The sequence below is a fragment of the Alosa pseudoharengus genome, unplaced genomic scaffold (genome assembly GCF_046254945.1).
Source record: "Alosa pseudoharengus isolate Yale_2024_CS ecotype anadromous, Long Island Sound unplaced genomic scaffold, YU_APseudo_1.1 YU_APseudo_1.1_scf_9, whole genome shotgun sequence".
In the NCBI taxonomy this organism is placed as follows: domain Eukaryota; kingdom Metazoa; phylum Chordata; class Actinopteri; order Clupeiformes; family Clupeidae; genus Alosa; species Alosa pseudoharengus.
In genome coordinates, this window is record NW_027468881.1 from 9,794,515 (window position 1) to 9,820,347 (window position 25,833).

At 43.4% G+C, this 25,833-nt stretch overlaps 2 protein-coding genes across 10 annotated transcripts; both read right to left on the reverse strand.

Annotated features, from left to right (window-relative positions):
• Positions 1-236: 236 nt before the first annotated feature.
• Positions 237-21,684, reverse strand: tpd52l2b (tpd52 like 2b). Of its 9 annotated transcripts, XM_076276871.1 has the most exons (10): positions 21,477-21,684; positions 19,447-19,595; positions 18,886-19,034; positions 18,206-18,265; positions 15,859-15,906; positions 8,583-8,684; positions 3,487-3,513; positions 2,988-3,032; positions 2,307-2,355; positions 237-2,012 (listed from the first exon to the last, which is right to left on the reverse strand). In XM_076276871.1, the coding sequence occupies exons 1-10, from the start codon at positions 21,493-21,495 to the stop codon at positions 1,926-1,928; spliced, it is 735 nt and encodes a 244-aa protein (XP_076132986.1). In that variant the 5' UTR covers positions 21,496-21,684; the 3' UTR covers positions 237-1,925. The 9 variants fall into 9 exon arrangements, with proteins under 9 accessions (XP_076132986.1, XP_076132977.1, XP_076132981.1 ...); XM_076276862.1 differs by lacking the exon at positions 18,206-18,265; XM_076276866.1 differs by lacking the exons at positions 15,859-15,906; positions 18,206-18,265.
• A 2,788-nt stretch (positions 21,685-24,472) lies between these two features.
• Positions 24,473-24,883, reverse strand: LOC143114959 (histone H2A, embryonic-like). Its single transcript, XM_076276803.1, has one exon. It carries the CDS (start codon positions 24,881-24,883, stop codon positions 24,473-24,475), a length of 411 nt encoding a protein of 136 aa, XP_076132918.1.
• Positions 24,884-25,833: the final 950 nt, after the last annotated feature.

Here is a 25,833-nt window from a genome sequence, read left to right on the forward strand (position 1 = left end):
GGAAAACTACTAAAAACCCCAGTTTTACACTACAATCATCGTTGGCCATAGTTTAGAGCAGATACGTTTAATCAAAATACGCCACCAAGTGGTCAAAGGTGTAAACTTGTTGGTGTGACCCATATGTGGGATGCAAGCAAGAAGTATGCTTTTCTAGGTGCGTTAATTTCAACCTGCAAAAAAATTATTCATATCAACAAAAGGTTAAATTATAACTCATAACACTATACAACCTATTCTTTTAAGGAATGCTTTATTGATATCCCAAACAGAGTAAAAACATAAACTGAAAACTGATCCATCATAGTTGGCTCCAAACAAAACAATAACATTCCCTATGTACATCTAAAGGTCATATACCTAAATTAAAGCTCTATGGTGTGTTTAGCCTAATCTAACTTGCCCATGACATTTTCAGAATACACACTGGCTCCATAACCTCAAAAACACAATAGCCCTCATTCTGTACACACTAGTATGCAGTGTTCTACACTTCCAATAGCACATGTGAATTTCGTAATAACACAACCTATGTCTATCTAATAATGGCAGCTTTCTTCATATTTTGTTTTAAATTATGGCAACTGAAAACAAATCCCTTGCAGACCAATCTCCCCAAAAATCTAGGTGGATGTAAACTACCCTTCAGCGTATGGCCACACAGAAAAGGACACGGTGAGTGTCATGAAGGCAAAAGAGTTGATTAAAACACAAAAGAGAAAGAAAGACTTTTGCAGGCCAATTATACAATCTACTTCATCTTGATGAAGTAAAAAAAGTGACCGTGCGTGCAATGCTCAAGATGGCCGTAGTGTCCAGTCTCTAGTTAATCAATCAATCAATCAATCAATCAATCAATCACACACTTAAAAATATTACGATTGTTTGGGGTTCAATGTTGTAAGAGCCAGGTTAGTGTACATGGAAGTGAGCCTTCACTAGTAAGGTTTCACAAGTGACCGGTGTGTTACTGGTGTAAATGGTGCATGAGTGGTTTCCGATGTCTCATCACCAGAACAGTGACAGACTTGCGTGCATCGGCTGAACACTACCATGTGGGGTATGGCACAAAAACAGGCAAATAATCAACACAAAACTCACAGTTACCCTCCCAATACATTATTTTCAACTCAGCTGACAGGAAATGGAGGAAAAACAAAAATAAAACAAACATAATAAACATAACAATAAAGCATAAAACATAATAACAGGCATACGCCAGAAATCAGACAGATCAAGCAAACACTAGTGAGAAAGTGTAAGGCTGAGAGATTCCACATTCACCAGATGTGCTGCAAAGCATTGCTTCATGTTGTACGCAGTTTAAGAAAAACAAAAGACTGGAGTAGAATGGTCAGCAGTTCAGAATGCTGTGATCATTTCTCCTCCTTTTTGTTTACATTTTAAAATATTAGTTCATTTTGTCTTCTCTTCCAATCCTCTTTTAAATTTGCTTTTTTTCCCCATTTACGTTTTGGCAGATTTACCTCACCTAGATGAATGCTGCTTGGCAGTACACTTTAAATATAGCTGTTCATATATATATATATATCTTTGTATATAGATAAAAGTTATGTAAAAACATTATGCAAAGCAGTGTAAAATAGTTTATAATACAAAATGGTTTAACATCTTTTATTGTCTGTTTTCTTTGCTCTTTTTTGGTGTTAATTTCGATTTTTACATCTGTTGATTCCATGTCATGTAGCCTTCAGGTGAGTGAGGGTGCTTGCGGTGCTGTTCTGATGGCAAGATGAGCACATGCTTTTTGTAGGGTCAGGAGGGCAAGGTCATGGCTGGTAGAGGAGGATGGAGGAGCCAGGAGCTGGAGGTCACAGGTGGCTGACTGGCATCACTGGAGCGAGAGAGATGATGCGACTGTACAGTCAGGGGGGGTGGAGTGAGGCGTGCGCGGGGAGGTGGCTCTAGAAGGGGGCTTTGTCCTGTACAGGGTTGGTCTCCTGCGGGGACTGGGCCTCCTCGCCATTGGACTGACCGCCAACCACTTTGGTCTGGGAGGGACAGAGAGGTGGAGTGGGCATGAAAACAGGATGTCAGTGGCAAGGTTAGAAAAAACAAAACAAACATTAATGTAATTGTATGACACTCCACTAGGTGGCGGGTAAACATTTTTGAAAAGGCAATAGTGTATGCCTTGGTGTTAATAACGCATTATAGTTTATATAGTCACTATTGTTACAACATCACATCTTGTGGTGTATCTTTTAACTGTACAACAAATTGTAAATAAACACTACTTTATGCATTCAGCCCGTTGGACAGTGGAGTCCATTTCTGGGTCTCACCTTGAGGTTTCCAACTTTGTCCTCAAAGGATTTGAAGGTGGGTGAGTTCCTGCAAGAGATAAATACAGATGCTCAGACAGAAATGCAGAGGAAAACAGGAGCTTAGGCAAAAATCAATTCACTGAAATGGGCACACTACTACACAATACTGCAGTGGCTCAGCTAAAGATAAAACCTGTCAGTATCCACTCATCTAGTACTCACACCAACAAGTCATTGTATAGGTTTCTCTCTCTGTGCACAAAGGGACTGCCTTATAGCAGAATATAGGTCTGGTCCTCTACTATGGGGCTAACTAGCAGCCAGTTCTTGTATGGTATAGCTACACAACTCATGTTGAGCGGCAAACCATTTATGGGTGCTTATTAGAACAGGTTTAGTAGATAACCAATTTTTTGTTTTTTTATTTATAGGTCAACTAACTAAATGACTGCTAATTTGCTTTACAAAGGTTTATCTATGTTTACATCTCATGTTTAACTGTTTAATGCCAAAAATCGGTTCATGAATTATCTGAAAAGAAAGAATAGATTATGCCCATCTAAATCATAAATCATACAGAACCAAATCACAAGAGAGGCAAGTCATTCTCACATCACGATAGAATCATTTTTAACAAAAGCACGAGCTCTGATTGAGAGAAGGGAAATGGGCTCCTATTGCGTCCCCAGTGTACATTACCTCATGGCTGGCATACTTATGGAGTGGCGAATGGAGTAGTTGCCACTTTGAGTGCATTAAAAGAAAGACAAGAAGTGTGTTGAGTTATAAAGCAAGCAGGAACATGTGAGGAAAAGACAGACAGGACATTTAAAGCAGTAAGAGAGCCCATTAGAGTTAATGGGGCTACAGGCCACTTATCAGGTTGCCTTCCACCCACCAGATATATTTAGCAGCTGGAAGAGGCTTCTTAATTGATTAATTTTTCATCATCACAAAGATAAATAAAAATCATGTTTATTGCTCAGATTATGCAAAAATATTAAAGACGTGCAAGAGCAGCTGGTCAAGGCAGGTACTGTAGTACTAAATGGCATTCTAATAAAAATAGACAGAGCTTAACCTCAGTTGATGTAGAGGAGGAGGAGGCTGAGAGCCTTCAATTTTCCATTGTGAAAAATTAATTATCATTACTCTGCTTATGGTAAATTGTGGAGTGGGACCAATCAATCAGTCTTACCCAAAGGAATGAGAGAAAGGTAGAGCTCTGTTGGCCAAAGGAGGGCAGCAATTAACAAAAACAAAAGATACAAACAAAAGCAATCAGGTTATGCGTGAGAAAGACATATTGGGGAGGTAAGCTATATTACAGGAGTGGATGGTTGAGTTTGGTAAGGATCTCAATCTCAATGCTGTTCTTTAAGTAGCAGGAGGTTGTGCAATGAGTTGATGCATGGCTGAGGTCATTAAGGGTAGCTTAATGAAGATGAATTATTAGCCATACAGGAGAAGAATAAGTGTCAGTGTCATGTCAATATTAAGATCAGATAGACAGCCATGTTCTGAACCAACACAGACAAGTATCATCGATATTGTGTCTGGAGATTTGGAGACAAATTTAGCAGACATTTTTTTTGTTGACAAACACACTGTTTTTTACTCCACTAAGCTTTCTTCAAACCCTTGAACTTGTGGCTCAAAACAGCTTGTTCCTTGGGATTATTCTGCATTATTGTCCCAAACTGTATTTAGCTGAGACGAATCACGTGACAACCCATGGTACAATCACTTTGAGTATGTAAAACGATGGTTACGTATGTAACCGCGGTTCTATGAATTTCGGATGACCGCCAGAGGTGGTGCTTTCAGCACCTGGATGTCCATCACATACGCATATAGGTCGAGTGTTTGTACCAACAAAGTCACCTGTGACCGGGGTGACGTATGACGCGACGTCATGCACTTAAGGTGCTTTCACCCCGGAAGTGACCTCTTGGCAATCTTCTCGTCCCCCCTCCGAGTGACTGCCAAGCTCTGGCGGTCATCCGAAATTCATAGAACCGCGGTTACATACGTAACCATCGTTCTATTTCATTTCTTCTGACCGCCAGAGGCGGTGCTTTCAGCACCTGGATGACACATACCAACAAGGTCACGAGGAGGAGAATTTACCTTTTTGACCACCTAATGGCTTAAGAGAGTAGCGGTGACTAGCAGGTTACTTGCAGCCACGTTTACTCTGTAGAATCTTGCTAATGTGCAAGATGATGCCCATGATGCCGCCGCACAAATGTCGGACAGTGCCACCCGCCCATGATGTCGCCACACTCTGGGTTGAGTGGCCGCGGATGGAGGCTGGGATTGGTAGGCCCCTGCTGTCATAGGCCTTGTAGATAACCTCGACAATCCACCTGGACAGTCGTTGTTTTGACAATGCCTGGCCCCGTCTTGGCCCTGAATGGCAGACAAAAAGTGATTCAGACCGCCGGAATCCAGTGGTTGACTGAATATATGCCCTTAGAGCCCAGACTGGGCACAGCAAGGCTGTGTTTCCCTGCTGTCCATCCTACCCAGTTGGAGGATCAAACGCAGCTAAATGGAGGGGTTGATTTACAAACGAAGAGGAGAAAGTCTTCAGTAAAAAAAGATGGGTTAGGCCACAACGTGACCCCCATTTCTCCCGGGGCCCATCGGAGGCACTCACGGCTGATTGATAGAGCGTGTAACTCCCCCACCCTCTTTGCTGATGCCATGGCCAACAGAAAGGCAGTCTTCAACGATACCCATTTATCCTCTGTGTTCTCAAGAGGTTCAAATGGGTGCCAGCACAGCGCCTCCAACACAAATGGTAGGTCCCAGGAAGGTGTCTGGCTCCGCTGTGGCGGCCTGAGTCGCTGTGTCCCCCTCAGGAAACGCGTCACCAGTGTGTGAGAGCCCACGGTGACGCCATCCACCTTGTTGTGGCTGGCAGATATTGCCGCGGCATAAACCCGGATGGTGGCTGCAGCCAGGCCCCCGTCAAAACGAGACTGCAAGAATCCGAGAATTGTCGGTACTGGACAACTGGTTGGCTCCTCCCCGCGGGCCCGGCATCATTCCACGAAGAGCTTCCACCTGTTCGCGTAGAGCGCATTAGTGGAAGCCGCCCGCGAGTTGTTGATGGTATAAACAACTGCTGGGTCGCAAACACCTAGCAGAGGCTCAGGCCCCACAGTGGCCATACCCATAACTGTAGGCGCGCTGGATTCGGGTGCCAGATCAGTCCCCCCAGTTGTGAGGAGGTCCGCACGAATGGGGAGGCGCGTGTTCCGAATGCCCGCTATGTGCATTGCCCTCAGGCTCAGCAAGCGGGGGTATGCCCAGGACAGCAACTGGCGAACTGACTGAATGACTGAGACCTCATACTCCCCTGATGGTTTATGAGGTAAACCACTGCTGTGTTGTCAGTCCTCAAAAGCACATGCCTCCCCGACAGCACAGGAAAGAAGTGCCTGAGGGCACATTTGTGTGTCGGCGCTGCTGTTGGGGGTCCCACGAGCCGCGAACAGCCCTGCACTGCCAAACAGCACCCCAACCTGTCAAAGAAGCGTCGGTCGTTACGACCTCCCTGTGAGAGGGTATGCCACCAAGGGGAACCCCCTTAGTCAAGTATGTTCGGCTCTTCCACGGTCGCATGCACTGAATACACCTGGTAGTGACTCTCACCAGCTTGTGCCTGTCGGCTCTTGGATCCAACCCCAGTCTGTTGATCCACATCTGGAGTGGTCTCAACTAGGGGGACAACGGCAGCAGCTGCCGTGAGTGTGCCCAGTAGTACCTGGAAGGAACTGAAGGTTCGCACTTGTCCTCTCCTGAACTGTCCTACCCGACTGAGGATGTCGTTCACCCGCTGGGGATATGGGGTTGCCTGTCTCCTGCGAGAATCCAACTGGATACCAATGAACACTATACGCTGACTGGGTGTCAACGTACTCTTCGAGATTTATCTTGAGTCCTAACCTGCCTGAGTGAGATATCAACCGAGCTAGGTCCCGGAGTGATTCTGACTCCGTCTGAGACACTACCAACCAATCGTCCAGGTACGAGAGGATGAGCATACCTGTTTTCTGTAGTGGTGCCAGTGCTGCTGCCACGAATCTTGTGAAAATCCGAGGGACCAGTGATATTCCAAAGGGGAGGACCCTGAACTGGTAGGCCCTTCCCTTGAACGCAAAGCGCAGGAACTGCTGGTGATGTGGTGCAATTGGTATGTGAAAATAGGCATCCTTGAGATCGATTTTCGTGAACCAGACGTCTTTCCCGATGGTCTGGAGGACATCTGCTGTGCGCAACATATGACATTTTAAGGTCTTGAGGTATTTGTTTAATGACCTGAGATCCAATATGGGGCGAAGTCCACCCCCTTTTTTTGGGATTATGAAATACGTGGAGTAGAAGCCACTGTTCAGTGAACATGGCTCTACGGGCTCTATTGCTCCTTTGTCTAGAAGGGCCCTGACCTCCTTGTGCCCGTGCCTTGGCCTCGTCCCTTACCGTTGTCATCTTGACCCCTGTGAACCTTGGTGGTCGGCGTTTGAACTGAATGCTGTAGCCCTCTGATAGGGTGTCCAGCAACCAGGGGTCTGATGTTAGTGCTTTTAATCAAATTTTAATCAAACAGCCAACAAACGCTGTCTATTAAGGAACCCAAAGCTGACTTGAAGAATGAAAGCGAGTTACCGCTATCCACAATCGCTAAGTTATATTTAAACCAACACAAAATACAAGACACCTAGTGTCATTCAAAGCACAGAAGATCAGCAATAATGCTGGGATAACGTTAGCCAAATGAAATAACTGAACCCCGTCTCGAGTTCAATACAAAGTTCAGATAGTAGCCTAGATTTTCGTAGGCTAGTAGCCTGCGAAAATCTGGTCGGAGGCTCCTAGGAATGCCGGCGAGGCCACCGATATCCTAGGCTAAGCCAGCTAACAGTTAACAAGAGGGCAAATTTCCTTCGATGTCAACCTAGAGCGAAACCACTCGTGGACGCGCCAACAAATTAGAAACCCAAGCACTTACCTTGATGAAATGTACAGCAATCGCAGTCTTAAGAGGGCGAAAACGCAGCTCCAATCCATAAGGGTTACAAGACTCCTAGCGATTGACTCGAAACACCTACGTCCATACGAGAAAATGACAAAAGGTCACTTCCGGGGTGAAAGCACCTTAAGTGCATGACGTCGCGTCATACGTCACCCTGGTCACAGGTGACTTTGTTGGTACAAACACTCGACCTACATGCGTATGTGATGGACATCCAGGTGCTGAAAGCACCACCTCTGGCGGTCAGAAGAAATTAAATAGAACCAACATGTACAAATACATTAAAACAATTCCATTATTTTCAAAATACTACCATGAAACAAGGCAATGTATGTGATTCTTATGTTTAAATGGTGGTGGTTTTCAAATGCTCTGATGTAAATAAGCAATGTTATCAGTATGTTATTCCATCATGTCTAGGAACAGAATGGAATTTATTATTAAATTATTAACTGCATGAATTGCACAGTGTGACTGGACAATATATATAATTTATTTAATACATTTCTGGGCCTCTTCAACAATTTTTTAATGTAGAATGGAGCACACAATTTGTATTCAAAGGGATTCTCATCTCCAGGTCAAGTAGTCTATGTGGGTTGCTATTTTTGTATTGGGGGAGGAGACCCAGTGTCAACATCAATGAATTAAATCACACCTCAGCCCATAACATGAACCTAATGTGCCTTTGTAAAAAGAGCCCTGTGTGTGGATGTAATTCCCATCATATGGATAAATGGACAGTTAACATGGAGGGAGAGGAGGACGTGCTAGCATGAGACTGGGCATGCAGGAGGAAGCGGGAGAGGGAGGGGAAAGGAGGGCAGACTGATGAGCAAACATTCTAGAAGAGTCTAGAAGCCAGTGCTTTCCAACCAACAAAGCCCATCATATAATTAAAAATATATATATCCTTACGTGACAGCCTGCTGAGCATGGCTGAACACTACACACTACACTAAGGGTCATTCAGGCAATAAATATAGCTAAAAAGAATGCGATATTTCTTTACACAGTCATTTTGTAAGTTAGTGGCATAGAGAGGAACAAGTTCAATGGGTAAAACAAGACACTTGTCATTCCAAGGTCATAGCAGTCCCTCCGAGTCCCTCCGTCTACAGTTCCTGATAACTAAATGTATACATAAGAAGCTTTGCTGGTTGGTGTATGGCACAAAGAGTGTTTGGACAGGAAAGGTGTTTGTCTAGGTCAGACAGGAAGTCCGGTCTCTTCCTGCAGTTTTTTGATACCTCATGTCACCCAGTTTCCTGCTGATGGCGGTGCCCATGGTGGAGAAGGCAAGAGAGGTCTTCTGACCTGCCTGAGACAGGGTTTCCTGAGTCTTTTTATATCTGTGGAGAGAGACAGGTAGAGAGAGAGAGAGAGAGAGAGAGAGACTATTTATCAGCAGTTGATCATGCCACATACACAATGGCTCACTTAAACAAAGAGAGAGAGAGAGAGAGAGAGAGAGAGAGAGAGAGAGAGAGAGAGAGAGAGAGAGAGAGAGAGAAAGTGAAGGAAATAAAAAAAGTTAACACAAGGTCCTTGGACACGAATTCAGGGGCAGTCATCTGTTCATTTCCATGGGCATCACTCCGAAAAAGCTTAAAACACATGAAAGAGCCACACCATAGTGTGTGTGTGTGTGTGTGTGTGTGTGTGTGTGTGTGTGTGTGGTGGCTACCCAGCGATGAAGAGAGAGAGAGAGGGAATGACCCATTTCTAAAAGAATGGAGTCACATGTGCCCGTTTCATTTGCTCCACAGGACTTTCCACTTTACAGAATAGGATGTAGGCTCTTTGAGTACACCTAGGTGTGGTGGACATGTTTATCTGCTAGAGCCAAGCCCAGCATGGGCCAGTAGCACACTGTCAGGGAAAACTCCACCAGTTCTCCAAGAGATACTCATCTGTAAATAAAAGGAATGGACAGCAACTGTTACAGACCAGTAGCTGGAGACAAATTTAACTATTAACTGGGGTGTGATGGGCCAAACAGTAAACTGAGTGATCAACTGAGCACACTGACACAGAGATCAAATGATGGAAGTGGTGGGAGTGGTGAGAGCACTCAGTAGTCTGACTAGATTTCCAAAACACACACACACACACACAGCAAGCAGCTCAGCTAAAAACTTCAGATTAAGCCCTCAAGGAATGTGAACTTGGCCAACCGATGCAGTGCTATAGTTGGAATGACAGCAGTACTGAAATTGAAAAGAACACACATATACATACCACACACACACACACACACACACACACACACACACACACACACACACACACACACACACACACACACACACACACACACACACACACACACACACACACACACACACACACGTTGGTTTGTCTGCTGACACACATCTGGAAAAACATATTCACTGGATTGGACTAATTCCTTTCAAACACCACACTCCTCAGCCAACTCACCCAGAACATTTACACTTGTTTACCAGATACAAGAGCATCCAAGCACAATCACACACATCATACATAAAAAACTGCCACAAGCCCCTGTAACTCCACACAATGGCAACAACACTACCAATCAGGTTAGAGAGATAAGCATCTAAAGACATCAGCATAATGTCAAAACCTAATGTCACGCTGAAATAACCTTGCACAGATACTGGATCATTACAACTAGGGATGTAACAGTATGAAAATTTAACCTCACGGTTATAGTGACCAAAATTATCACGGTATTTCTAAAAGTGTGTTCAATATGTTCTGTTACGACCCCCTGTGCCCCTTCAGGCCTCTCCTTGTCAGTGCACGGGCAGGTAGGGCCTGGTTAGGTCAATTAGGGATTGTGTACACCTGCATCAGGGTGTGGTTATATAAGGAGTTCTCCTCTCCTCCCCTTTAGGCACTTTTCTTCTCTCTTGCAGGCACCATTTTGACTTTCTCTCTGCACTGGCACTTTACTCTTTCTCTCCTCTCTCTAATCTTTCTGTCTTCTTTTGTCTACCATTTAGTCATCTTACATACTAATGCTGACATTGCATTCATACATACATGCACGCCAACACTCATCTTCCCCCTAGACACATCATGTTTGGTATTACTATTGTTGCTTAATCTTAATAAATTATAAATTGGAACTTTGTTGTCCGTTTCCCTTTATGTTGCGGTCAGTAAACGAGCCGGCCGTAACATAATTGGGGGCTCGTCCGGGATAACAAACAAACAAGTAAAAACAGGACCATAGACTCGTGGAGATCCAGGTGAGAAGCTCTTTGGCTTAATTGGTTAATTAACAGACTCTGGCTAGGAAGAGTGCTCCAGCTGGGCTGTGCCCTTCCACCGGTGCACTTTTTGTTTATTTGGGGTTTTTGTAAATGTAATTTTTATTTTGGGGGTAATCCTAGTTGGGAATCTTGCATTCCTGTTGGGGGCACGCTTCTCGCGCAATTTTTCGATCATTTTGTGACGAGGTTCATGCGTTATTCAGTCGCCCCGAGGCTGGCAGGCCCCTGAAGACTAGCCAGGTGGAGTTAGTTGTTTGGTGTGATATTCAGGTCACCAGAGGACTGTTTAATCAAGGATGTTACAGCAAGATATTTGTGACTGATGTGGCGATTTTCACCTGGATTACTGTGACGTTATTTTGGACTGTTTTTGTGAGTTTGGGTAAGTGCATTTAACGTAATTGTTGGCGTTCGTTGTTTTGCATCAGTGTTTAATGTTTGTGTTAACTAGCCCGTTAAGAGTAGCCTACACAATGCTACGTGATTTGTTCTAGAAAGATCACTGAGAAAGTTTGCATTCTTAGCTAGTTACATGTTTGTTTGAGATGGGGAGACGTCGTGCTTGAATGAACTTTCAGGAAATTATGAATGACTGATGACTTAGAGCTCGCGTAGTGAGTCATTCGTCGTAATTTGTAGTGCCGCTTTGGTAGTAAGATTGCATGCCTTTTAAGTAATCATTGAACTGCGTTTTTGTGTGGGACTACGTGATTCGAATCAGATTGTGTGTTCATTCTTGTCCAATTTCCTGTTAATGATTTGCTTGTGTGTAATCTCAATTTTGTGATTGTGCTTTGTTCTGTAGAGAGAGTATTGGGATATTTTTGTACCTCGTTTTTGTTGTTTGCTATCTTAAAAGTAAGACTAGCTACCTTGTGCTATATTTAATGGTGTTTTCACAATTTAGTGTTTGTTGAGAGTGGAGGTTATCTTGTGTTGTGAATTAGTGACATTTTTACCTACCTCTAATCATGACTTCATCTGAGGAATTTATCGCTGGCCCATCTGCAGAATTGCTAGAAAATCTCACTAAAGAGCAACTTTGGCAAGTGGCAGAACATTATGAGTTGATTATAACTGCTCATGAAAAGAAGCTAAAGGAGACGTTATTTATTGCTGTTAAGAACCAACTGACTCAGAAAGGTGTACTTGGGGAAGGTACAGCTTCACCAGATAAACCTTTGCAGCTGGACTTAGAGAAGCTGAGGGCTGAGCATGATGCTAGATTAAGGGAAAAGGAGATAGAAAAGGAAATTGAACTCCGCCGGCTTGAGCAACAAGTAGAGTTGAAACGGATAGAGCTAGAGGAACATGAGCGTGAACACCAGCGTGAGCGTGAAATTCGTGAACACGAACTTGCTCGCGAACGTGAAGAACACGCGTTCACTCTTAAAAAGCTTGAAATTGAATTGGCTGCTCAAGGGGATGGTTCTTCGCCTAGCTCTCCTTCTGTCCCTGCGCCCACTCCTTTAGTTCCAATACAGCTTGGTTTTGATGTAGGCCGAAACATCCGTCTAGTGCCACCCTTTTCTGAAAAGCACGTGGACAAGTATTTTGCACATTTTGAGAGGGTAGCCATTACACTGAAGTGGCCCAAAGAAGTGTGGCCGCTGCTGTTGCAGTGTGTTTTAACTGGGAAGACCAAAGAGGTGTATACAGCACTTAGCCTCGAACAGGGTAGCCAATATGACGTGGTCAAAGCCACAATCTTGCGGGCTTATGAGCTGGTCCCTGAAGCGTATCGGCAACGCTTCAGGAGCTGTACGAAGCTGGACCAGCAGACCTTTGTAGAGTTTGCCAGGGAGAAAGAGGGTATGTTTGATCGATGGTGTGCTGCTCAAAAGGCAGAAACCAAGGAAGATCTTAAACAGCTGCTTCTATTAGAAGATTTTAAAAGTTGCCTCCCTGAATCTGTGGCAGTGTACCTAAATGAACGGCATGTCCAGAAATTGGAGGATGCTGCGGTTCTAGCCGATGAATACACCCTTACCCATAGGCAGACTTGCAATCCGCAATGGCGTAACAACCAGGGTAGGTTAAAGACTATGCCTGGGGGCAGATTGAGGCGTGGGTCTCAGGATTCGAGCTCCTCAAGGTCATCTCCTCCAGGTAGTCGCTGTCAATCCCCTGCTAAGAGTGAGGTTGTGTGTTTTTACTGTAGGAAACCTGGCCACAAAGTCGCAGACTGTTTGGTCCTTCAAAAGAAAGGAAGAAGGCCCAATTCTCTTGGCGTGGTAACACCTCTTGCTATTGGGCCATCTCATAGTATTGTTGATAGCAGTCATTCTGTGTATGAACCTTTTATTTCAGAGGGAGTTGTGTTGCTGCTGGGTCAGAAAGATGGGGTGTCTGTCCGCACCCTCAGGGACACAGGGGCTGCTCAGCCTCTGTTGTTGGAGGGTGTTCTACCCCTATCTGATCAGACGGTGACAGGACATGTTTTGGTAAAAGGGTTTGAGAGTTTTGCTAAACTGCCGCTTCACCACATTCAACTGACCTCCAAGATGGTCACTGGTAGTGTGGCTATTGGTGTGTGCCCATCTCTTCCAGTGCCAGGTGTGTCCCTACTAATGGGAAATGATTTAGCTGGATGTAATGTGTGGGGAAGTACTGCCATGGTGTCGCCACCTGCAGTGACTGAGTTGCAACCAGAGATTGAGAGTGTGCAGAGACCCCAAGGGGATGCTCTCGGTTGTGTAGACTCTATCGCAGAAAAGTTGACCCCTTGTGAGAACTCTGATTTTGGGCATTTGGATAACATTATTAATGCTGCTGTGACTCAAGTAGATGATTTGTTGGATTCACCTGCGGGCCAGGTGAATAGTGTCACAGTGAGTGTATCTGATTTTGTGGGGTGTGTTGAAAAAATTGCTTGTGCGACTAGTGTAACAGAAACCCTTTTTGAAATTACAGAAAAATTCCAGTTAGTGTCACTTGCACTGAGGGCACCAGTGACTAGCTGTATTGTGTCTGAGTTTGATCCTTTAGTGAAGCCATTCCCATCACTCTTCCCTAATGTGCCTTTTTCCTCCTTGGCCCAGCATTGTGGTGATAGTGGGTCGGTACCACCCAGTAATCACCTTTGCATTTTCGATTTGTGGGAATGTGGTGATCTGAGTGAGGGAATTGGTTTGTGTTTGTGTTCATCTATTGAACCTACTTGGGGACAGGACAGGTCTTGTGTGTCGAGACGTCGCATGCATGACCATTTGGTCATTCTGAGTAAAATGCTTGAAAGTATGTGTGATCGCTCACCCTGCAATGAACTAATGTTCATGATTCAGATTGTTCTACTTTTGATTTCAAGGTTTATCTTCCATGTTGGGTGGGGTTTATAAATTGCATTGGGTTTGTAATTATGTTTTCTTTAGTCTTAGCCACTGTGTTTTCTGTCTCTCTCCTCTCGCTGTCTAAGGGCCCAGGATGGTGAGTTTAGAGGGTCGGGATTAAGAATGGACCACAGGAGGTCTTCTGTAGTTTTTTTGTTTCCATACTGGTAGCTGAGGTTTTCCTATGGCAAACCTCTTTTTAGGGAGGGAGGTGTTACGACCCCCTGTGCCCCATCAGGCCTCTCCTTGTCAGTGCACGGGCAGGTAGGGCCTGGTTAGGTCAATTAGGGATTGTGTACACCTGCATCAGGGTGTGGTTATATAAGGAGTTCTCCTCTCCTCCCCTTTAGGCACTTTTCTTCTCTCTTGCAGGCACCATTTTGACTTTCTCTCTGCACTGGCACTTTACTCTTTCTCTCCTCTCTCTCTAATCTTTCTGTCTTCTTTTGTCTACCATTTAGTCATCTTACATACTGATGCTGACATTGCATTCATACATACATGCACGCCAACACTCATCTTCCCCCTAGACACATCATGTTTGGTTTCGAAATGGGAGACAGCTGCCTACTGCCTCCCTCCCTACATAGAGAGCTGTCTCACTAGACATGACTTTGGATTAAATGCATCTTTAAAAAATGAGCGTAGCACTCTAGAATCTTTGGTTAACACTACGGTATGACGTTAGCAAAGGCCTGACGTTAAACTAAATTAGCTTACGTAAGCTAGCAGACTAACGGTATGAATTAGTTTTACGGCCGGCAGATATATCAGACCAGACGCTATTAATGGTTACAACAATGGCATAATCAGATAGTAAGTTGTTTATTTTTCATCTCTTATCTACAAATCTAAGCAAAATAAGGTCACACAAATGACATTTTAAACAGATTCAGCAGCCATTACCGATGTCATCCGCCATGTTTGTTTACATTTCACAGCTGTTTCAGACGTTGCCGCAAGGGATTATGGGTAGGAGGGAGCATGAAGTGTGCATCGATGCTACCTCCAAAAATGACCGTTATTTGGGAATTCTAAGATATCTTAAAAGGCAGCACAATTTGTTTTTTCGGTTTCGAACCGCACTTGCTGCCTTGCTCCCCAGTTAGATATCTTAAAAGGCAGCAACTTTACCCGTTTCGAACACACCCATCATGTTTGGTATTATTATTGTTGCTTAATCTTAATAAATTATAAATTGGAACTTTGTTGTCCGTTTCCCTTATGTTGCGGTCAGTAAACGAGCCGGCCGTAACAGTTCAGAAAGCACTGATAGACCTACACAAGCTGAAATAGTTTCAAAAAGTGTCCTGTTCACTTTTTTCTTCATGTTTAATTGGCTATGTGCTTATAGCTTAACTTACCCTACCATAACTTGGAGTTTGCTATTTCTGTTATTTGGATGCAATGAGTGAGACCAAAGTAAGCGTTCAAAATAAAACTTTAGGCTACTGTATTCTCCTGATAACGTGAGTGGAATGGATTTAATGTGGACACGAACATAAAAAGATGCAGAGGGGCTACAGTACATGATACAGTGCACATTTTGCGGTTAAAAAGTTCCGCCTTTCAAAATCAGGTGTAGCCTAATCCGAATTGTAAAACCATCAATTAGACAACAGAATCAGTAGGGTACCTGTTTTGTTCCATTGTACCAGGCCTACTGTATGTCAAAAGCAGGCTCGGATGAAGCTGGGAAGGATTAAAAACACGGTTTCCACACCGCGGTAATCAACAGTGATAATCATGATATTTGAAATGAAAACGGTAATTATTATCGTCAACATTTTTATCGCAGTTTACCATTATATCAGTAATCGTTACATCCCTAATTACAACTAGGCTACATGTTACTCAAGGATGAGAAAACTAGAATCAACAGACTTGGGCCAAATAAACATAAACAAAATACATGGAGGAATATAACAACTCACGCTTCAGACTGGGCAATGTCATCCAGAGTTGATGTCGCTGAAAGATATCTACAAGCAGACAGGGTGAGAATTCAAACATTTGCTCCGACATGGGGGGCAACACCATTAGTGAATTAGACACATGCATCAACAATAATAAAACAAATAAAAGCACACACACATTAGACTAACAGGCCTGCGTATATAGTATACTTAAAAATAATAAAAAGACAGACAGTGCTGGTGGATGCATCTTAATTCAAGTTTAGCCATAACTGGGATTTCCACCAAAGAAGAAAGAGCACAGACTTTGCAGAGGCACTTTGTTAATGGAGCATGTATATGCTGTGTGCATGTAGCCTACATAAGCACATACAGTATATGCTGCTGGCTGGGTAGTGATGTAACGTCCATAAACTCAAAAAGATAGTGTGCATTTAGCAGACACACGTTTAGGAATCCAGTAAATCAAAAGGATTATGAAACAGCCACACCACCAGCAGCATATGCGTTAATGTCCCGTGGTCAGCAGCAGCCTCCCTCAGAGGGCAGAGGAGCCTTTCTGATGACTGGGACGGAACAGTCAGCTCTAGCCTGTGCACTGTGCGGAGGCTTGACTTAATACAGGTTATTAGGTGAGGTGGGGAGGAGGGGATATAATATGACAAAAACCTGGATTCACCTCTGGGTGACCTTCAGGTTCAACACTGTTGCTGCGACTATTTCCTAACAGGCTACACAAAAAGCCACTAAAGGGCTTAGCTGGCTTTTGAAAAAAACCACCTGGAGTTACTGTGATGCCTTCATATGTGCTTTGAGATATTGACTTGAGGCTCGTTGTTCGTGTGTGCTTGGCACATACTCATTATGTCCAGACCAGCTCCAGTGCCACCCCACTGTACAATCCAAACCTTTCTTGGGAGCAATCATGTGACTCCACACACACACACAAGAGCACAGCACCAGCATTCTACTGTACATCCTACATGCTCATTCCATGGGTGGACTCCAGCCAGCCAGGGGCCAGGCGGTGTCAGAGGGCTGGCTGCCATGGCAAGGAGAGAGAGAGAGAGAGAGAAAGAAAAAGACAGAGAAATGGGAGAGAGAGACTCATTGAGAGAGAGAGTGTGTGTGTGTGTGTGTGTGTGTGTGTGTATGTATGAGAGAGAGCGATAGAGAGATAGAGAGAGTGAGAGAGTGAGTGTATGTGTGCTGAGAAGCAGGTGTAAGATCTCTCATAGGGTCACGATTAAAAACCCTGTCCAGCCAGTTTTGAGTCTAGTCAGCCACCTGGTAAATTCCAGTAGCTGAGGTGCAACAGGAAGAGAAAAGCTAATATCTGTTAATAGAACTCTGTTGTTTGTGGTTGGAAATAACGATTTAATCAGCTCTCCTGCCATTAGTCAGGGCCTAGAATGAGAAGCTCACTCTGAGCATTATGCCTGGTTGTTTTCTGTTAGATTAAGACAAAGAGGTGCGGAGATACGAATGACTCAGCAACCACTTTAATGTCTGCGGACTGAAACTGGAAAGTTTAGATTCTGAGGAACAACAGCATTGAAAAAAATTTAAATGGTCACAAAACTGACTGTATGAAAGGAACCAGTGAGATGGCAAGAGACAGAAGACAGGAAGATATACTGTAGACAGAGACTGAAAGAAGGAAAGAAGAATGAGTGAGAGAGAGAGAGAGAGAGAGAGAAACAAACAAACAAACAAACAAAGTCCAAGAGCATAAGAACACCAAGCTTTTGTTCTGCAGAACTGGGGCATGTTTCATAACCTCCTACCACAGCCACCACAAGAAACTATCTGTGTAATGTGCATTTTCCCTACCCAGAGCCGAGAACAGACACTGCCAATCAGAGAGAGAGTGTGAGAGGCAAAAAATGATGAGTGTTTCCCTCAACCACTGCACAAAGATGTTTCAGAACACCACATCACGCCAAGACAAACGCTCCTGTCCAGCAGACAGAGGATTAGTACCAACACCACACGGCAGGCTAGACAGCAGACATTAATTCAAGGCATACAACACATAACAACATCACACTACTATGCATGTGACTAGAGATCCCTGTACAGATATCCATGAACTCTGCAGTCATACATGCATTCATGTATAGCCAAATGTGTGTGTGTGTAGGGCACTGCCCTGAAAGGCATGTATATCTGCTGGAGTAATGCATTAGTACTGTTTGAATGTGTACATAGTTGTTTGATGGAGATATATTCATAACAAAGTATTAAGCAGGTTTTCTATGAGAGTTTGAGGGTCTGAAAGTTCTGCTGGGGCCTGGCGATGAACAGATAGGGAGACACACAAGGCAAAAAGGGCACAGCGAACTCCTCATGCAGTCAGACTCACAGATCAGAACCAATAACTTTCTCATTCCACTCGCTCAGTCGTCCTGCCGTTCTCACATAGCTAGAAGGGGGGAAAAGGCGGAAAAGGCAAGTTCACACACTGCGCTGCGCTACACCACAGGGGAAGCAGGCCGTGCAGACAGGAGGTGGTTTTACACTAGTTTGTGGGGAGGTCTGACGGATTTACTGCGGTGGCGAGAGCCAAGTGGCCAAACTCACATGACTAGCGCTGACATGGAGACTTTTGAGCTCTGCTCCTTACAAGTGGATCTGCCCTCATTCAGCAGGTGAAATAATAGCCACACACAACCCCCCATAACCCCTAATGGCTTCAAATAAATAACCTCGGACATGCCGTGGCACAATAAAATGACAGATTTCTATAAGGGATGGACACAAATGAGACACATGGACAGTAGCAGGGGGGCTTGTTTGGATAGGAAATACAAGCATTTTCCTGTGTCATAAGGCAGCACGCACAAATAACAGCCATAAAAGGGGCTGGCAAGCAGCAGCTAAGCAGAGTGAATTGAAGCTTAACAATGACGTAACGACCCTGAGTGGTCATGACACCAGTCGTTCTGTACGGTCAGCCTAACATTTGCTGAGCAACATAACTACGGGAACACATCACTTCCTCTAAAGTGAAGTGGCTTGACCCTTCTATAAGCTTTTACTCACGCATTTGAGGTCTGGACGTCCTGCCAGCCTTTGGTGAGGTTCTGTTTGAACTCGGTGAGGGGACTGAGGCCCAGCTTCCGCTTTAGCTCGGTGGCGTGCTTCTCTTTGGCCGAGAGCACCTGCCGCAGAGTGTTAATCTCCTCTTCCACCTAGCAGAACAGAGAATCGAATGCACACTGATACATTGAAACCAGAACCTGAGCTAACTAAAATGAAAGCAGAACTGAACATCAATATTTTTCATAACATTAATACTAAAATGGATTATTGCAGTTAAATGGCCATAAATGGAAATGTGTTTGATATGCATGTTGTATCCTTGTCATTAATCTAGGCCAGTTTAACCCATCCTTACAGACAAGCAAAATTGTCAATTGATGAGATCAGAGTGAATCGGAATATTAGCAGTTCATTGTGAGGCATGGCGACCATCATGGTGACTGTGCTTTCTTCAAAAAATAAGTCCAATTTTACAATGTCTTAATTGCATAATTTCCTCAACTTCTGTTTATAGTGGGGCTGAGCAAACCTTGGTGGATCCGTAGTTATGGCATTACCTACCTTGGTGAGCTCTGTGCGCAATTCCTCCGCCTCTTCCTCCGTCAGGCTGGGAGGCAGCGGTCTTTCAGCGTTTCCTACTGCTCCTTCAACAGGGACATCCGAGAGGTTGTTTGTGCCCAGGCCTTTGTTAGGGGAGTTCAGATTGATGTCTGTAACCATTGACCATGAAAACAGAGACCATAAGGGAGGGCTTCTGACCTGCATTACAGTAGCCTACATCCAAACACATTGCACATATATGCAAGAAATGTGCTTGTTCATTTCTGTTATGCTTGAAAAACAATAGAGGGACAGTGAAACTGAAAAAGACAAAAAGTATTATTATTATTATTATTTGTATTATTAAAAACACTGACTGGCTTTTAATTACAAAGGGAAGAAAAATAAATAAAAGTGCTTAAAGCATTTAGAGGGTATCTAGTTCACTTATGGCACAGCCATGGTCTGGCTGCTGAGCTCAATGCAACACTGACCTATTGTAGGCTAAGTGAGAGGAGTTAGTGTAACATAGTGCAGTGTTTTTCAACCACTGTGCCGGGGCACACTAGTGTGCCGAGAGAGATCATCAGGTGTGCCGCAGAAAATTACCCAAATGTCACTCACTGGTCCAGAAAAGCAACTGTTGCATGAAAGAATTTATAACCACATGCTCTTATTGATTGTATGATTGCACTATTTGTGGTATGCAGGCATTGTGCAACGGGGGCCTCATATCCAGTATTCACAGAATCATCACATATCCAGTTCATAACAACAATTAAATTAGATATATTCACCTACAAATGATACAGAGGGCGCTTGTTTTATTGAGCAGGTCTTGCATAGAAGCCATAATAAGGTCATATCTGTGTATTATTTTAAATTTTAGGCTATGGTATGTTTATTTTTTCTTCACACAGGATGTTAGTGTGCCGTGGGACATTTTAAGTGTCAAAAGTGTGCCGTGGCACAAAAAAGGTTGAAAAACACTGACATAGTGTACAGCTACTGATGTGGATAACAATGGGAATCAAGTCGCACATATTTGCCAACAAGTTATTTTTTACAGTCTATGGTAACCTCACGCCAGTGAAAAGAGCTAACAACAATACAACACGTTATTCCTAATTAACAACTGGGTACTCAACCCAAAAACCAGTTGATGATCAAATACATTCTTCACAAGAGCAACATTAGGCGCGTCAAAGTGCAATAGTTTACCGAACTCGCTAGGTAAGTGACTGTTAAATAAACCAACTACACATCTTATCACTATGGAGGAATCCTTGCTAATACACTGCCAAGGAAGGCCTTTCTAAAAAAGTGATAATTATTTTAGCTTGTTGGTAACGAATGGTATTGCGCAACCATGCTGAGGTAACATCCTTTTCAAGATGAGTTAAAAACATGTTTGCCATATTTATAAACATGACGAGCTATGCCTTTGGTAAAGAATCACAGCTCCAAGAGATTATAGATTCTAGTAAGTTATACTGGGACGGTTTTAGAGGTCTTAAAGTCCGTGGGCTGTCTAACGTTAGCTGAGGGATCACATTTCACATAATGTTAATTGTGACAGGTTTATGTTCTGCCATTTCTACTAGCAATAAGTTAGGTCTTTATTCGTTTACGTGAGAGACTTTACACTATTCTTCTGTTATCTGTTATGTTAGCAAATGGTTGGTTCATCTGAGACACCTGAATTACCGTTTAAATATTACATTTGCATTTTAAAAATGTCTTGCTAATGTAAGCTAGCCTGTTAGCTTCCAACCGATTGCTCCTTAGGACAATAAAAACATATGTATTCGTTTCCCATTCACCATAAGGATTTACATGCATTATTTTGTTTCGTTTTATTCGGATCCAAATTAATTTAATCTCCTTTGACTTTTCCTTCTCCTACTGGGGTTCTTGAAGAAACTAGAAGGCAGGGCCCATTTTGCAGCCGTGGTATGCACCAAGGAACGTTAGTGCACGGCCATCCCCGCATACACTGAATAACTGATAACAATGTATCAGACATGACAGCTGTCGCGTGGTTCATTTACCTTGATTGGCTGTGTCCATGGCGTCGAATAAATGAAAAGACGTCGAAATTAGTTTCTGGTAATACAGAAAAAAATCCGTTTGTAATATTCGTATGACCGACACTTAACTCCCTCTTCTTCTCCCGTCTCCTCGACTTGCCCACAACAATTCGCTGAGACAGTCACGGCCAGGCACACGGACGAGACAGCCAACTCAACTCAGCTTGATGAACCTTTCGTTTCCACCCTTTCCGGCGCAACTGGATGACGTCTACTCTTTAAACTCAGCCATCATTTTTTTTATAGCTATATGTATATCTGTTTGAATAACTAGACTACTTATTGTATGTATGTGCTACTCACCTGACAGCTTTATATTGTCATCTAACCAATTGTCCATGTAGGCTGTGGATAGGCTGTTTAAAAACAAAATATGCATTGATGCATATAGGCCTACTACTGATAAATTTCTTTGTTGCTACTAACATCTCAAGGGGTAGGCCTTTGTATTAAATACACCAGGCTATAGCTACAGGGGGGTTTCAGCAGACAGCTTTAATAAAGGGGGGTTCGATCACATACCCGGCATGTGCCGCGCTCGCTGCTAGGTTGCTCTTGGTTGAGGTAATGTCCCAAAGATTTTTGTTGTTGCCACCACGGGCTCAGCGCAAAAGACCTAGCCTACTTTACAGCGTGCCGCGGTCAAAGTTCAACATGGTTCAACTTTGACGCGGCACGCGCAAGAGCGGCTAAACGGCAAAAAGCTGCAGACCAGTTCTTATGCGCAAAAGCCATTGACAATAATGAGTTTCATAGGGCATCGCTACAATGTGAAGCCTCTTATAGGATCAGGACACGGTTTTTGCAATGAGGTGCACCTTTATGTTGACAGTTGTCATATTGGCAGTAAGCGTTTTTTTGCGCACTGCCGATGCGCCCAAAGGTGAAAAAGGTTCAACTCCAATGCCATGTAGGCTACCTTAAGATCCCCAGGGCATATAACAGCCATAGGCTACAGCAACATAACACCCCAATCGTATAACTGTATGCCATCAGAGCAAGACCTGCACCTTACCAAAATGTCCTGGTCAGTCACATTAGTGGTCACCACACTTTAGGGGAGAACAGGGTAAGTTGAGCATATAAGATGAGCATAGGTATATATAAGATTTTTCTAAGAAACCGTAAACAAACATCATGTGACAGCATTTTAAGGAAGAGGGAATCATTCTTTACAATATGTTGAAAGGTACAGCAGTAGCCTATGGCAAATGTGGTTACAAATATGATTTTTTTTGCTCTGCAAGTGGATTCCATTCCTGTCCAGAGTTAGGGTGATTTAGAGAAAACGTGAATAGGACATTCAAATGCATAACACCTAAATTGATGCCCTTTCATGTGAGGGCTAAACTAATAATGAATAGCTTGTGAGAAGCATTTTCTTTTAAAATGGTGTTTATAGGGTAAGATGAGCCAGAGCCACCATGGCTGGGGTAGGTTGAGCCAGCTAACTAGTAGGCCTATTGCATTGCAAGATCTTTAAGTTTGCCCTGATTTTGTGATCTCATTCTATATGGTTCCTTAGTGTTACTAAAAGCTAAAGAGAATGAATCAGACTTATTTTAAGATGTTACGCGGTTTCTAAGCTAAAACATGTTTTGTCACATAAGCCCACAGCAAACACTCGGTGTACATTTTAGGACATCCTCAGCTGTCAGACTCAGGTGTCAGACAGATGAAAAGGCATCAGGTCTCAGGAAAACCGCGGTCAAGTTTACGGAATTACACAGTCATGTCTCAGACATCAGATGAAAAGGAGTCAGGTCTCAGGAAAAGCGGAGTCAGACGAAAAGTTCTCAGATGAAAAGTTATCAGAGTCAGGTTTCAGACATCAAATGAAAAAGAGTCAGGTCTCAGGAGAAGCGGAGTCAGACTAAAAGGTCTCAGATAAAAAGTGATCAGATTCAGGTTTCAGACATCAGATAAAAAGGAGTCAGGTCTCAGGAAAACCGCTGTCAGAAGAAGCGGAGTCAGACGAACAAAACCTGACTCTGATAACTTTTCATCTGAGAACTTTTCGTCTGACTCCGCTTTTCCTGAGACCTGACTCCTTTTCATCTGATGTCTGAGACATGACTGTGTAATTCCGTAAACTTGAAAGCGGTTTTCCTGAGTCCTGATGCCTTTTCATCTGATGTCTGACAGCTGAGGATGTCCTAAAATGTAACATCCTCACCATCTGCCTCTAGCCTGAATACACTGTAAAATTAAATTACACTGTCTCTGGACAGCCCAGGCTCCAAAAACGGCAACAAAAACAACTTGGTCCAGCCTGGCCATAAAAACATAACTGTTCCAGCCAGAGGCGCACCTTGTCAACAGGCCATAGGGGAGATTAATTTGCAGGGGAGGGGGGAGCGAATAGCAAGCTAGCCCCGTTTTGTTTGACATAAGTGATGTTACCAAACATTGCTTAGAATGCCTTGCCTTTAAGTGAATTAAATGGGCGCATACAAAGGTAAACAGGCGACAAAAATAATGTTACAGGCCTAAACAGGTCCTGGCAAATTTTCAGTTGAATCTATTTGGCAAATTCAGTTATGGTGTCCGTGACGGTTTGTAGAAATTAAAATATTGTTTGAAGAACATAAATATTTTACTTGTAATCTTTGTGTAGCAATTTACCCCACACCTAGGCTCATCTTACCCATATGGGATAAGTTGTGCCACGAAACCAACTTTTATCAGTGATCAGAGTTGTTGGTTACAGAAGTTGTAGAACACTTTGAATTTGTGTTTGGTGTAGAGGTTACAACTTTCAAAAAACACTTAAGGTCACGTCTTGACTTGAGGTGCCATATTAGGCCCACGTGTTACACCCCATGGATTCAGCAGGTTAGAGATGAGGGGAGATGTGAAGTCAACCCATTATTCATAAAATGTATCACTCAGGCAGGAGTATGTAAAATATATTTTTTATTTGATAAGAAAGTGCTTAAAATTGACTTAGTTGATGACTAAAACTCTTGGGAATTTACATCTTTGCTTGTGTCAACACTCATGGTCTTCTTGGGTAGCAGTTGAGCGTGGATGTTTGGAAGAACACCGCCTTCAGAGATGGTCACCCCTCCGAAAAGACTGTTGAGCTCCTCGTCGTTCCTAACAGCAAGCTGGATGTGACGTGGACCGATCCTCTTTTTCTTGTTATCCTTGCAGGCATTACCAGCCAACTCCAAAATTTCAGCGCACAGGTATTCGATTACAGCAGCCATGTAGACAGACGCCCCACTTCCGATGCGCGCTGCATAGTTGCCTTTGCGCAGCAAGCGAGCAATTCGACCAACAGGGAATTGCAAACCGGCACGGGCAGAGCGGGTCGTGCTGGTCTTGGCAGCAGGAACAGCAACTTTTTTCCCCCGACCAGACATTTCTGTAAGCGAGATGGTGATTAAGATTTTAATTTCCCCCTTAAGTTGCCTAACAAACGGACAAGCAACACCTAAAACTGCTGAAGCCTGCCCCATTTCCTTGCTTCGTTTATCATGTTTAACAAAATAAATGATCTCTTAGCCCTAAATAGTTTAAGGTGCCTAAATTATAAACAAGTTAGGATCGGAGATAAAAATGAACAGTGGACAAGTTTGATCAAGCCCTGGCAACTGAAGTAATAATTGGCTTGGATCAGTCAGGATAATGAGTTATACATTTAACAGATACAAAAATAAGACTATATTGACCTTTTACAAAACATGCAAACGTACAAAACCATTTACCTACTTGCTGAAGTTTGGTAACTGTGATGAGAAAGTCAACAGGAATGTGATATGCCTGAGCCTGCCCTGCATACGTGTTTTATAGTGTGTGCCATTATTCTTGATTGAAAGAAATTGTCAGCACCTGATCCTAGCAGCAGGCCATTAATCATTCAGTTGTAGAGCATGATCCCCTGGCATTTTTGTTAATATTGATAGGCTAGCCTTGGATCCAACTCCTTTCAATCTCTCCCTTCTCCACTAAATTTGCCTAATATCCTATGTAAGCTGCTCAGATAGGTAACTGGTGTGCTCCAAATGTGGTAAAGTTGGAGTTTATGCAGTGTCTTATCACAGCAAATAGAATTGATTACCTACAAATGTAGCGATTAATTCCCCTCTGAATTGTAACCTCAACACCATACCATAAGAACAATAAAACTTTAACAACACAAGTTTCATGCCCTTTATTCTACAATCACTGAAAGACATCACACTTCCAACATCTTGTAGCCTACTATAAAAATCAATGAGAGTGAGGAAAAATGTGTCCAAGGTAACCATTAATTATAAACTAGGCTGTATGTCTCTAAAACTAAAGCAACTAAACTGAGGCATAGAATAGC